Source organism: Ranitomeya variabilis, chromosome 1 (genome assembly GCF_051348905.1).
Source record: "Ranitomeya variabilis isolate aRanVar5 chromosome 1, aRanVar5.hap1, whole genome shotgun sequence".
NCBI lineage: Eukaryota > Metazoa > Chordata > Amphibia > Anura > Dendrobatidae > Ranitomeya > Ranitomeya variabilis.
The window spans coordinates 982,232,413-982,247,032 of NC_135232.1; the positions used below are offsets into that span (position 1 = coordinate 982,232,413).

The window sequence follows — 14,620 nt, forward strand, 5'->3', positions numbered from 1 at the left end:
CGCGATCCGACCATGACGCATATGCTGCATCACAGGTCGGATTGGCACAGGTTTTCATGACACATACGCTGCGTCAAAGGTCGGGAAGGGGTTAAACGGCTCCTCCGTCCCCTGCTCAGCACATCTACACAGGGCTGTGGAGTCGGAGTTAGTTTTGGTTGGAGTCGGTAGAAATGTACCGACGCCGACTTAAAAAAAAAAAAGTATTAATATTTCATAATTGAACTTTCATATGAATTTTTTTTATAAATGTTACTCAAATATATATGTTCTATCAAACTATGAACAACAGTGATAAGCAGTTCTGCTGGAGATAGAGACATTTCTTAGGGTACCGTCTCACAGTGGCACTTTTGTCGCTACGACGGTACGATCCGTGACGTTCCAGCGATATCCATACGATATCGCTGTGTCTGACACGCAGCAGCAATCAGGGACCCCGCTGAGAATCGTACGTCGTAGCAGATCGTTTGGAACTTTATTTCGTCGCTGGATCTCCCGCTGTCATCGCTGGATCGGTGTGTGTGACACCGATCCAGCGATGCGTTCGCTTGTAACCAGGGTAAACATCGGGTTACTAAGCGCAGGGCCGCGCTTAGTAACCCGATGTTTACCCTGGTTACCATCGTAAATGTAAAAAACAAACCGTACATACTCACATTCCGGTGTCCGTCAGGTCCCTAGCCGTCTGCTTCCCGCACTGACTGAGTGCCGAACGGAAAGTAAAAGCAGAGCACAGCGGTGACGTCACCGCTGTGCTCTGCTTTCACTTTACGGCCGTCAAGTCAGTCAGTGCGGGAAGCAGACGGCTAGGGACCTGACGGACACCGGAATGTGAGTATGTACGTTTTTTTTTTTTTTTTTACATTTACGATGGTAACCAGGGTAAACATCGGGTTACTAAGTGTGGCCCTGCGCTTAGTAACCCGATGTTTACCCTGGTTACCAGGGGACTTCGGCATCATTGGTCGCTGGAGAGCTGTCTGTGTGACAGCTCTCCAGAGACCACACAACGACTTACCAACGATCACGGCCAGGTCGTATCGCTGGTCGTGATCGTTGGTAAATCGTTTTGTGTAACGGTACCCTTACTTCTTGTGTGTCACTGTTCTCCACTGCCCTTATCTAATCTTATACTTTGTTATCCTCATGCTGCCCCAACCCCCCTACTTACAATGTATGAAACTGAAAGTGAAAATGTGTTGCAAATTCTTAGTAGTAAAGCTCCTCCTCTAGACTAGATGTTTACTAGGTGTGCGTCTTCCAAGCATCTCACAGCTGCTACTCAGAAGAGGAAGACTGTAAGAAGTATTATCCTTTCAACAAACTTTGCATCAGTTAACTGTGATTACATGAGGAATAACAGTATTACTGACCACTATATCAGTTGTACGACCTAGCAATAATTTTGTACAATTGTTTTTAGGAAAAACAATTGACATTTGGATTGTGAATGCAGAATTAAAGCCCTGAGAATGTCAAAGCAGTGTCACATTAAATCAGCTGTATTTGAACATTTCACCATCACTCAAGATAGACAACATTATGTCTGTCAGTGTATGACAAATGATCCAGACGAAAACCAATGCTGTGAAGCCAAGATCAGTGCATATTCAGGCAAAGATAAAAATGCTCCTACCAGAGCTTCTAATCTAAAGAGACATTTACAGCGCTTACATCCAGAAGTACTGAAAGCAGTAGATGAGAAAGACTGCATCCAAACCAATGAACCAGTGCCCAGCTCTTTCAGCCAAACAAAGGAGCAGAGAACTTTGCAGCCATCAGTTGCAAGATATTTTGTCAGTGACAAAGTTAGGGTACTGTCACACAGTGCCATTTTGATCGCTACGACGGCACGATCCGTGACGTCGCAGCGATCGTATGATTATCGCTCCAGCGTCGTAGACTGCGGTCACACGTTGCAATCACGGCGCTGGAGCGATGCCGAAGTCCCCGGGTAACCAGGGTAAACTGTTGTGAAATTGGATTTTGGGCTCCCCCGGTGGCCACTGGTGGAATTGAACTTGTGTGCATCATCCCCTCTGTTCACCTGTTCCCATCAGGATGTGGGAGTCGCTATTTAACCTTGCTCCTCTGTCACTTCCATGCCGGTCAACATTGTAATCAGAAGCCTTTCTGTGCATGTTCCTGCTACCAGACAACTTCCAGCTAAGTCGGACTTTTGTCCTTGTTTGTTTTTTGCATTTTGTTCCAGTTCACAGCTGCAGTTTCGTTTCTGTGTCTGGAAAGCTCTTGTGATCTGAAATTGCCACTCTGATGTTATGAGTTAATACTAGAGTCTTAAAGTAATTTCAGGATGGTGTATTGATTGATAGGGTTTTCAGCTGACCATGAAAGTACCCTTTCTGTCTTCCTGCTATCTAGTAAGCGGACCTCGATTTTGCTAAACCTATTTTCATACTACGTTTGTCATTTTCATCTTAAATCACCGCCAATATATGTGGGGGCCTCTGTCTGCCTTTCGGGGAAATTTCTCTAGAGGTGAGCCAGGACTATATTTTCCTCTGCCAGGATTAGTTAGTCCTCCGGCCGGCGCTGGGCGTCTAGGGATAAAACGCAGGCTACGCTACCCGGCTACTGTTAGTTGTGCGGCAGGTTTAGTTCATGGTCAGTTTAAGTTTCCATCCTTCCAAGAGCTAGTTCCTATGTATGCTGGGCTATGTTCTCTTGCCATTGAGAACCATAACAGTAAACATCGGGTTACTAAGCGCAGGGCCGCGCTTAGTAACCCGATGTTTACCCTGGTTACCAGCGTAAACGTAAAAAAAACAAACAGTACATACTCACATTCCGGTGTCTGTCCTCCGGCGTCTCAGCTTCTCTGCACTGTGTAAGCACAGCGGCCGGAAAGCAGAGCGGTGACGTCAGACGTCACCGCTGTGCTCGCTTTCTGGCTGGCCGGCGCTCACAGTGCAGAGAAGCTGAGACGCCGGAGGACAGACACCGGAATGTGAGTATGTACTGTTTGTTTTTTTTACGTTTACGCTGGTAACCGCGGTAAACATCGGGTTACTAAGCGCGGCCCTGCGCTTAGTTACCCGATGTTTCCCCTGGTTACAAGCGAACACATCGCTGGATCGCTGTCACACACAACGATCCAGCGATGTCAGCGGGTGATCAAGCGACAAAAGAAAGTTCCAAACGATCTGCTACGACGTACGATTCTCAGCAGGGTCCCTGATCGCTGCTGCGTGTCAGACACTGCGATATCGTAACGATATCGCTAGAACGTCACGAATCGTACCGTCGTAGCGATCAAAATGGCACTGTGTGTCAGTACCCTTACTGTGACAATGACAGTAGATACATTTAAAAAACAGATCATAGAGCTTGTTGTAAAGGATAGCGTGCCTATTTCATTATTTTCACGACCAGCTTTTGTGTGTCTGAATGGGGAAATGGCCTGCAAGCTTGGCGTTTCTCAGGAGAGAGAGAGTATTAGAAAATTAGTAATCGAAGAAGCTTTTAAACAAAAGGAAGAACTTAAAAAAAACTCTCAAGGGACGCTTTCTGTTTCTTAAAATGGATGCCGGCACACGTCACAGAGTGAACTATTTTGCCATCAATGCCCGATTTGTTTGTGACAAAAATGAAATAGTTACCAAGACATTGGCAGTAAAAGACACCAAAGCTCATCACACCAGTGAGTTTCTCCAGGTCTTGGTGGAAAAGGTTCTGCAAGAGTATCAACTTAAAAAAGAGCAAGTTCTTTCGGTCGTAACTGACAATGCTTCAAATATGATAAGTACTATTAAGCTAATGAATGAGAGTAATGATGGTGACCAGCAGCTAGAAGAACATTCTGGGTCCACAGACACAGAAATGTTTGAAATAGAGAAACACAGTATTGTAACTGAGGAGCAAACTGAAGTTGCTTCAGATGAACAGCAACATGATAGTTTAGATGATCTTGTTGAAACTGTGTCAATACGTTCTTTCATTTATCACATGCGCTGTGTTGTGCATACGCTACAGCTGGCTATAAGAGACAGTCTGCAAGAAGGACATGCTGCTGCACTGATTGGCAAGGTGAGAAAATTGGCTACTGTTGCCAGAACCCCTAAAGTTGACTCAATTTTGAAGAGACGTGCTGGAAAAGGGGCAATTATTGATCAAGCCACACGATGGGGCAGTACTTACTTAATGATTCAGCGCTTGGTTGAACTGAAAACCTTTCTTGTAGACATGGCTAACCCTCAACTGACGCTAAATGAAAGTCAGTGGAATCAGGTGACTGAGCTGGAAAAATTGCTAGAGCACCCATTTACAGTGACTAAAAAATTACAAGCAGAGGACTTAACTCCAGGTATTTTCTTAAAGGAGTGGAAGAACCTGATGTTTCGCCTGTCCCAAAGAGGAGGGTTAATTGCAAGTGGCATTGCTACATCAATGAAACGGAGAGAGGAGCTACTATTACAAAAGAACATTCTTTTGGCAGCTGTTTATGTAGACCCAATGCATCGGATTCTTCTAGATCAGAGGTCCCCAACCTTTTTTGCACCAGGGACCGGCTTTAAGCAAGACCAGTTTTCCATGGCCCGGTGGGGGTGGGGCAGGGGCGGGGCTTTGGTCATATGGGGGTGGGGTTATGGAGGGATGGAGCTTAGTGCATACTTATCATATAATTATGACATTTATAACGAGGTTACCGACGCTAGCGCTGTCTCCGCCGCACAATGGGGGCAGCGGATGCATTTTTCCAGCGCATCCGCTGCCCCTTTGTGAGGTGCGGGGAGGTGGGGGCGGAGTTCCGGCCGCGCATGCGCGGTCGGAAATGGCGGACACGACGCAGCAAAAAACATTACATGCAACGTTTTTTGCTGCCGACGGCCTGCCACAACACGGCGCAACCGTTGCGACGTGTGGCAATCCGTCGCTAATGTTAGTCAATGGAGAAAAAACGCATCCTGCAAGCACTTTTGCAGGATGCGTTTTTTCTGCAAAACGACGCATTGTGATGGATTGCAGTTAACGCTAGTGTGAAAGTAGCCTAAATTAAGCAATTACCTAACTTCAAACTGGAGTTTCTTGTATAATTACAACAACAGGTGTGCAGGGGGCATATCACAGGTGTGCAGGGGGCATATCACAGGTGTGCAGGGGGCATATCACAGGTGTGCAGGGGGCATATCACAGGTGTGCAGGGGGCATATCACAGGTGTGCAGGGGGCATATCACAGGTGTGCAGGGGGCATATCACAGGTGTGCAGGGGGCATATCACAGGTGTGCAGGGGGCATATCACAGGTGTGCAGGGGGCATATCACAGGTGTGCAGGGGGCATATCACAGGTGTGCAGGGGGCATATCACAGGTGTGCAGGGGGCATATCACAGGTGTGCAGGGGGCATATCACAGGTGTGCAGGGGGCATATCACAGGTGTGCAGGGGGCATATCACAGGTGTGCAGGGGGCATATCACAGGTGTGCAGGGGGCATATCACAGGTGTGCAGGGGGCATATCACAGGTGTGCAGGGGGCATATCACAGGTGTGCAGGGGGCATATCACAGGTGTGCAGGGGGCATATCACAGGTGTGCAGGGGGCATATCACAGGTGTGCAGGGGGCATATCACAGGTGTGCAGGGGGCATATCACAGGTGTGCAGGGGGCATATCACAGGTGTGCAGGGGGCATATCACAGGTGTGCAGGGGGCATATCACAGGTGTGCAGGGGGCATATCACAGGTGTGCAGGGGGCATATCACAGGTGTGCAGGGGGCATATCACAGGTGTGCAGGGGGCATATCACAGGTGTGCAGGGGGCATATCACAGGTGTGCAGGGGGCATATCACAGGTGTGCAGGGGGCATATCACAGGTGTGCAGGGGGCATATCACAGGTGTGCAGGGGGCATATCACAGGTGTGCAGGGGGCATATCACAGGTGTGCAGGGGGCATATCACAGGTGTGCAGGGGGCATATCACAGGTGTGCAGGGGGCATATCACAGGTGTGCAGGGGGCATATCACAGGTGTGCAGGGGGCATATCACAGGTGTGCAGGGGGCATATCACAGGTGTGCAGGGGGCATATCACAGGTGTGCAGGGGGCATATCACAGGTGTGCAGGGGGCATATCACAGGTGTGCAGGGGGCATATCACAGGTGTGCAGGGGGCATATCACAGGTGTGCAGGGGGCATATCACAGGTGTGCAGGGGGCATATCACAGGTGTGCAGGGGGCATATCACAGGTGTGCAGGGGGCATATCACAGGTGTGCAGGGGGCATATCACAGGTGTGCAGGGGGCATATCACAGGTGTGCAGGGGGCATATCACAGGTGTGCAGGGGGCATATCACAGGTGTGCAGGGGGCATATCACAGGTGTGCAGGGGGCATATCACAGGTGTGCAGGGGGCATATCACAGGTGTGCAGGGGGCATATCACAGGTGTGCAGGGGGCATATCACAGGTGTGCAGGGGGCATATCACAGGTGTGCAGGGGGCATATCACAGGTGTGCAGGGGGCATATCACAGGTGTGCAGGGGGCATATCACAGGTGTGCAGGGGGCATATCACAGGTGTGCAGGGGGCATATCACAGGTGTGCAGGGGGCATATCACAGGTGTGCAGGGGGCATATCACAGGTGTGCAGGGGGCATATCACAGGTGTGCAGGGGGCATATCACAGGTGTGCAGGGGGCATATCACAGGTGTGCAGGGGGCATATCACAGGTGTGCAGGGGGCATATCACAGGTGTGCAGGGGGCATATCACAGGTGTGCAGGGGGCATATCACAGGTGTGCAGGGGGCATATCACAGGTGTGCAGGGGGCATATCACAGGTGTGCAGGGGGCATATCACAGGTGTGCAGGGGGCATATCACAGGTGTGCAGGGGGCATATCACAGGTGTGCAGGGGGCATATCACAGGTGTGCAGGGGGCATATCACAGGTGTGCAGGGGGCATATCACAGGTGTGCAGGGGGCATATCACAGGTGTGCAGGGGGCATATCACAGGTGTGCAGGGGGCATATCACAGGTGTGCAGGGGGCATATCACAGGTGTGCAGGGGGCATATCACAGGTGTGCAGGGGGCATATCACAGGTGTGCAGGGGGCATATCACAGGTGTGCAGGGGGCATATCACAGGTGTGCAGGGGGCATATCACAGGTGTGCAGGGGGCATATCACAGGTGTGCAGGGGGCATATCACAGGTGTGCAGGGGGCATATCACAGGTGTGCAGGGGGCATATCACAGGTGTGCAGGGGGCATATCACAGGTGTGCAGGGGGCATATCACAGGTGTGCAGGGGGCATATCACAGGTGTGCAGGGGGCATATCACAGGTGTGCAGGGGGCATATCACAGGTGTGCAGGGGGCATATCACAGGTGTGCAGGGGGCATATCACAGGTGTGCAGGGGGCATATCACAGGTGTGCAGGGGGCATATCACAGGTGTGCAGGGGGCATATCACAGGTGTGCAGGGGGCATATCACAGGTGTGCAGGGGGCATATCACAGGTGTGCAGGGGGCATATCACAGGTGTGCAGGGGGCATATCACAGGTGTGCAGGGGGCATATCACAGGTGTGCAGGGGGCATATCACAGGTGTGCAGGGGGCATATCACAGGTGTGCAGGGGGCATATCACAGGTGTGCAGGGGGCATATCACAGGTGTGCAGGGGGCATATCACAGGTGTGCAGGGGGCATATCACAGGTGTGCAGGGGGCATATCACAGGTGTGCAGGGGGCATATCACAGGTGTGCAGGGGGCATATCACAGGTGTGCAGGGGGCATATCACAGGTGTGCAGGGGGCATATCACAGGTGTGCAGGGGGCATATCACAGGTGTGCAGGGGGCATATCACAGGTGTGCAGGGGGCATATCACAGGTGTGCAGGGGGCATATCACAGGTGTGCAGGGGGCATATCACAGGTGTGCAGGGGGCATATCACAGGTGTGCAGGGGGCATATCACAGGTGTGCAGGGGGCATATCACAGGTGTGCAGGGGGCATATCACAGGTGTGCAGGGGGCATATCACAGGTGTGCAGGGGGCATATCACAGGTGTGCAGGGGGCATATCACAGGTGTGCAGGGGGCATATCACAGGTGTGCAGGGGGCATATCACAGGTGTGCAGGGGGCATATCACAGGTGTGCAGGGGGCATATCACAGGTGTGCAGGGGGCATATCACAGGTGTGCAGGGGGCATATCACAGGTGTGCAGGGGGCATATCACAGGTGTGCAGGGGGCATATCACAGGTGTGCAGGGGGCATATCACAGGTGTGCAGGGGGCATATCACAGGTGTGCAGGGGGCATATCACAGGTGTGCAGGGGGCATATCACAGGTGTGCAGGGGGCATATCACAGGTGTGCAGGGGGCATATCACAGGTGTGCAGGGGGCATATCACAGGTGTGCAGGGGGCATATCACAGGTGTGCAGGGGGCATATCACAGGTGTGCAGGGGGCATATCACAGGTGTGCAGGGGGCATATCACAGGTGTGCAGGGGGCATATCACAGGTGTGCAGGGGGCATATCACAGGTGTGCAGGGGGCATATCACAGGTGTGCAGGGGGCATATCACAGGTGTGCAGGGGGCATATCACAGGTGTGCAGGGGGCATATCACAGGTGTGCAGGGGGCATATCACAGGTGTGCAGGGGGCATATCACAGGTGTGCAGGGGGCATATCACAGGTGTGCAGGGGGCATATCACAGGTGTGCAGGGGGCATATCACAGGTGTGCAGGGGGCATATCACAGGTGTGCAGGGGGCATATCACAGGTGTGCAGGGGGCATATCACAGGTGTGCAGGGGGCATATCACAGGTGTGCAGGGGGCATATCACAGGTGTGCAGGGGGCATATCACAGGTGTGCAGGGGGCATATCACAGGTGTGCAGGGGGCATATCACAGGTGTGCAGGGGGCATATCACAGGTGTGCAGGGGGCATATCACAGGTGTGCAGGGGGCATATCACAGGTGTGCAGGGGGCATATCACAGGTGTGCAGGGGGCATATCACAGGTGTGCAGGGGGCATATCACAGGTGTGCAGGGGGCATATCACAGGTGTGCAGGGGGCATATCACAGGTGTGCAGGGGGCATATCACAGGTGTGCAGGGGGCATATCACAGGTGTGCAGGGGGCATATCACAGGTGTGCAGGGGGCATATCACAGGTGTGCAGGGGGCATATCACAGGTGTGCAGGGGGCATATCACAGGTGTGCAGGGGGCATATCACAACATCACATGGCACAATATCCAACAGGTCAGTGACTGCAATGTGCCAACTAGTGACATGGCAGCAGCCTTCACTTGACAGAATAATATATAGAGTTGATATAAAAGAAGACAGACTGGAGAGATGAACGCTCAGCACTGAGCTCATAGAAGCTGGGTCCCTACCAGGCCTCTCCTCTCACTGGCAAACTTTGCGGCCGGCTCCTGGCAGGTCGGCTGGTGTGCAGGCAGTGCCGGCGGGCAGACACTCTGCTCCCAAGTGCGGCTCTCTGCACCGTCTTCATTGCCCTGGCAAGATGGGGGGGCCCACTCACGCTGTCTGGGATACAGCGTGCTCATACTATGCGGTGACCGTCCGCCGGACTGTGTGATGTCAGGAGGAGGAGAGCGCTGAGGCTGGAGACACGCACCAGGAAAAGGGCAGGAGGATCATGAACAGTGCCTGAGGGCAGACACTCCGCTCCCGAGTGCGGCTCTCTGCACGTTTCCAACTGTGTTCAAGATCCTCCTGCCCTTTTCCCGTTGTCTCCAGCCTCAGCGCTCTCCTCCTCCACCTGACATCACACAGTCCGGCGGACGGTCACCAAGTAGTCTGAGCACGCTGTATCCCAGACAGCGTGAGTGGCCCCCCCCCCGTCTCGCCAGGGCCCCGGCACTTGGCCGGGTGCTGACGCCGGCCCTGGCTCTCTCTCTGTCTTCTTGCTCTTAGGATGATGAGCCGACCAGAAGTAACAGGAGAGATGACCCAGCGTCGCCCGGAAGTGTATTGTGTGTATCCATGGTGAGGGCCGGCGGGGGTGAGTATTGCTGCTATTGCAGCTGTGCAGTGCCAGGAGCCGGCGAAACAGCTCAGACAGAGCTCTGTGGCTGTGGACCCCCTGCAGCCGAGGCGCCGCCGGGGATGATGAGGGATTTAATTGTGCGAGCTCTGACCAGGCGCAGGGCCGCGGAGCTAGCTGTCAGCGGCGCCGCGGACCGGCTGAAAAACCCCAACGGCCCGGTCCTGGTCCGCGGACCGGCGGTTGGGGACCTCTGTTCTAGATGATCAACAGCTAACTAAAGGAAAAGAAGCTCTGTTTGAAATAGCAGTAAGGATGAAAGGGTTGCAGAACAGTCAGGAGGAGCAAGAAGAGTTTGGTCGTCCTGCCACATCTTCGCCCTCATCAACTGATGAAGAATTTAATTTCGAAAAATATTTGGATCACAAGGACCGTGCAAAGCGTTCCCGCATAGAAGAGTCATCCCCATCAAAGAACACAGCCAGTACATTTCAGCAGAATTTTTCATGTGCACTAAAAGAAATCGAGAAATGTGACCGTTCATCAAAAATAACAGTGCAACAAGCGATTCCTCTGTATCCTGACATTGTCAGAGATGTTGCCCGAGTGGTTACTGCTTTGCCACCAACCCAAGTTAGTGTAGAGAGGTTGTTCTCTGCTCTCAAAATAATTAGATCAGATTTGAGGGCAACAGTGTTTATTGCATATTTACTTACAAGAGTTTAGAAAAGTTTATAAAAGTTATTTGCTATATTCTAATTGTATTCTGATAAATATAGTTTTTGCTCTAAGTGGTCTGATTACTTATATGATGGTGAGAAACTGAATAAGCACGATGTTCATATTTTACAACAGTAAATTTATTGTTACGAATTGGCCATTTATGAAGGAGTCGGAACCTGATAAAATCCAGGAGTCGGAGTCGCAACTGTGGCTTAGCGACTCCACAGCCCTGATACTACATAGCTGTGAAAAAAAAATGTGACTGCGTCACACACTACGCGCGCTGCGTCACACACTACGCGCGCTGCGTCACACACTACGCGCGCTGCGTCACACACTACGCGCGCTGCGTCACACACTACGCGCGCTGCGTCACACACTACGCGCGCTGCGTCACACACTACGCGCGCTGCGTCACACACTACGCGCGCTGCGTCACACACTACGCGCGCTGCGTCACACACTACGCGCGCTGCGTCACACACTACGCGCGCTGCGTCACACACTACGCGCGCTGCGTCACACACTACGCGCGCTGCGTCACACACTACGCGCGCTGCGTCACACACTACGCGCGCTGCGTCACACACTACGCGCGCTGCGTCACACACTACGCGCGCTGCGTCACACACTACGCGCGCTGCGTCACACACTACGCGCGCTGCGTCACACACTACGCGCGCTGCGTCACACACTACGCGCGCTGCGTCACACACTACGCGCGCTGCGTCACACACTACGCGCGCTGCGTCACACACTATGTCGGTTGTGTTATATACTACGTCACTGTGCAATATAGTACGTAGCATGTGCTATATACTACCTACATAATCTAGAATACCCGATACGTTAGAATCGGGCCACCATCTAGTCACCCACATAATCCCCCATATCTCCTAGTTACACAGCTGCTCCGTCCTCTGCTCAGCACATCACCCATATAATCCCCCATATCTCCTACAGTTATAGCGTAGCTCCCTCCATCACACATAATCACCCTCCAGTTCTGCAGCCGCTGTTCCTCCCGCACTATTCATTCCCACGCTGCCAGGTCTCTGCCCCAACACTCACCCTGTTCGCCTCCCACCTCCACATCAAAAAACACCCGCGGGTTGTCCGGGTGGGACGGCCTGCTGTTGGGCGCCGGGTTAGACATGTTCTCACCGCGGACAATTTCCTCTAACTGTCCGCCCGCCGGCTTCTCGCACCTGAGCACACTTCCGCTGCGGCGGGGGCGGGACTTCCGTTGCTCTAGGACACGCCCCTGTAGTTCTGGATCGTTCTGGAGCTTTGTGTTCTGCTCTGTGCGCTGATTGTGCGTCACGTGAGCGCCAACCGCCGCTGGGATTGTGGGAAGGAGCAGTGTGCCCGCCGCTGTGTCCAGGTGATGTGCGGCCGCCACAGACCGCGGGCAGGGGGAGGGCTGCGCTGTGTGCGGACCGGGCCTCCCCGCCACGGTCATGCGCTGCGTTACTGACTGCGGGGATCCTCGGTCACGCGTGGGGTGCTAGTGCCAGACAGATTAACCCCTTAATGTATTCCCTCCCAACTGCCAAATGTTTTACCTCTGACATCACTGTATAATGTAGCGGGCTGGAGGCTGTGAGGTAAAAGGCCGAGGAAGGGGGGGCGCTTCACCGTTGTTTCGGGTTTTTTGGGGGGAGGGTGATGAAAACGCCGCGTCAGCACGGTCAGTGATAGCGGGTATCATAGTACGTGCATGTGCCGGCAAAACTGCCGTGTGAGGCCGGTGCCCGATACCTGTGAGGCCACGGTCAGTATTTATATTATAAAACTCCACCAGGAGTGTTAGGGTAAGTCTCCACGTTCAGGATTTGGTCAGGATTTTCCATCAGTTTTTGTAAGCCAAAACCAGGAGTGGAACAATCAGAGGAAAAGTATAATAGAAACATATGCACCACTTCTGTATTCATCACCCACTCCTGGTTTTGGCTTACAAAAACTGATGGAAAATCCTGACCAAATCCTGATGCAATCCTGAACGTGGAGACTTACCCTTAGGCTACTTTCACACTAGCGTTAACTGCATTACGTCGCAATGCGTCGTTTTGCCAAAAAAACGCATCCTGCAAAAGTGTTTGCAGGATGCGTTTTTTCACCATTGATTAACATTAAGCGACGCGTTGTGATGGATGCGTCGTGCAGTGGCGGACCGTCGGGAGCAAAAAACGTTGCTTGCAACGTTTTTTGCTCCGTCGTAAACGTCTTGCGTGGCCGGAACTCCGCCCCCACCTCCCCACACCTCACAATGGGGCAGCGGATGCGCTGGAAAAATGCATCCGCTGCCCCCGTTGTGCGGCGGAGACAACGCTAGCGTCGCCTAAGGCTACTTTCACACTGGCGTTAACTGCATTACGTCGCAATGCGTCGTTTTGCCGAAAAAACGCATCCTGCGAAAGTGCTTGCAGGATGCGTTTTTTCTGCATTGACTAACATTAGCGACGCATTTGCGACGCAATGACACGTCGCAACCGTTGTGCGACGGTTGCGCCGTGCTGTGGCGGAGCGTCGGGAGCAAAAAACTTTACATGTAACGTTTTTTGCTCCCGACGGTCCGCTTTTTCCGACCGTGCATGCGTGGCTGGAACTCCGCCCCCACCTCCCCGCACTTCCCCGCACCTCACAATGGGGCAGCGGATGCGCTGGAAAAATGCATCCGCTGCCCCCGTTGTGCGGCGGAGACAACGCTAGCGGGAACCTCGGCCCGACGCTAGTGTGAAGGTAGCCTTAGGCCATGTTCCGTTTTTTCAGCCTTTGTTTATGCAGATGCTCCTCTGTGTTTTAGAGTAGCAGCAAAGTCTGAGATTTCAGAAATGTCTTGTGCAAACATTGGTTTTTGCGTCCTCAGTACCTTTTGGTTTTCGCCGTGTGCAGGGTGTCACTTCTTTCAGCGGTATTCAAAAAAACGCCGGGATCAGTTTCTGGTGCTAAAATCTGCTGGAGTAGAATCCGATTTTTTTTTTTTTTTTTTTTTATGCACTAACCTTTATCAGCCCGCACAAGAAACAAATGTACCCTGACATAAGCGCACCATAAACCGAGCAATGCCTGAGTTTTTGAAGCAAGTTTCTTACTGCCAAGAGAGCAGATTTTGCCTGTGGGGAGAAAAAAGCATCAAAAACGCAACATGTGAACATATCCTAAGGCTACTTTCACACTAGCGTCGTTTTGCCTACGTCGCAATGCGTCGTTTAGGAGAAAAACGCATCCTGCAAAGTTGCCCGCAGGATGCGTTTGTTCCCCATAGACTTACATTAGCGACGCATTGCGACACGTCGCATGCGTCGTGTTTTGGCGGACCGTCGGCACAAAAAAAGTTCCATGTAACGTTTTTTTGTGCGTCGAGTCCGCCATTTTCGACCGCGCATGCGCGGCTGAAACTCCGCCCCCTCCTCCCCATAACTCACAATGGGCAGCGACTGCCCACTTAGTGCTCTTTAACACACTGTCCGTTGGGCCGACGGTTTGCGACGGCCCGTATCGACGGACTAGTGTGAAAGTAGCCTAATAATCAGAGGAACGTATAATAAAAACACGTCACCAATTCTGTATTATTCACCCACTCCTGAATACAGAGAGTGGGTTGTGGTTTCTATCTGCTCCATTAACTCCAATGTGATGTAATCTGCTCACAGTCCTCATGTGCTGGTACATGGTCACTGTGAGGATAGCACTTATGGCCCCTGGTTATCCTGCAAAGTGTTTTTATGGGTGCGCCTCCAAAGATGATATTTTGCATGTGTGGGGGTTCTGTCCGCGGGTTTCTCACTGAATGGGTAGGCTGTACAGTAATATTCCCCTTACTAAGGACCCCAGCAGCTTTGCCGCATCACAACTCATCCACAATTACTTGGTCTCAGTATGGACTATTCA

The 14,620-nt window shown here is 52.3% G+C and overlaps 1 protein-coding gene and 1 long non-coding RNA gene across 2 annotated transcripts in view; one reads left to right on the forward strand and one right to left on the reverse strand.

Moving 5' to 3' along the window:
• PPID (peptidylprolyl isomerase D) overlaps positions 1–12,075 on the reverse strand; it is a 34,017-nt gene extending 21,942 nt beyond the window's left edge. The window contains exon 1 of the mRNA XM_077279412.1: positions 11,798–12,075. Within this exon, the coding sequence (XP_077135527.1) occupies positions 11,798–11,882 (85 nt within the window). The 5' untranslated portion in view covers positions 11,883–12,075. The remainder of the gene's footprint in view (positions 1–11,797) is intronic.
• LOC143792933 (uncharacterized) overlaps positions 11,971–14,620 on the forward strand; it is a 30,789-nt gene continuing 28,139 nt past the window's right edge. The window contains exon 1 of the long non-coding RNA XR_013220001.1: positions 11,971–12,110. This is a non-coding gene — a long non-coding RNA (uncharacterized LOC143792933). The remainder of the gene's footprint in view (positions 12,111–14,620) is intronic.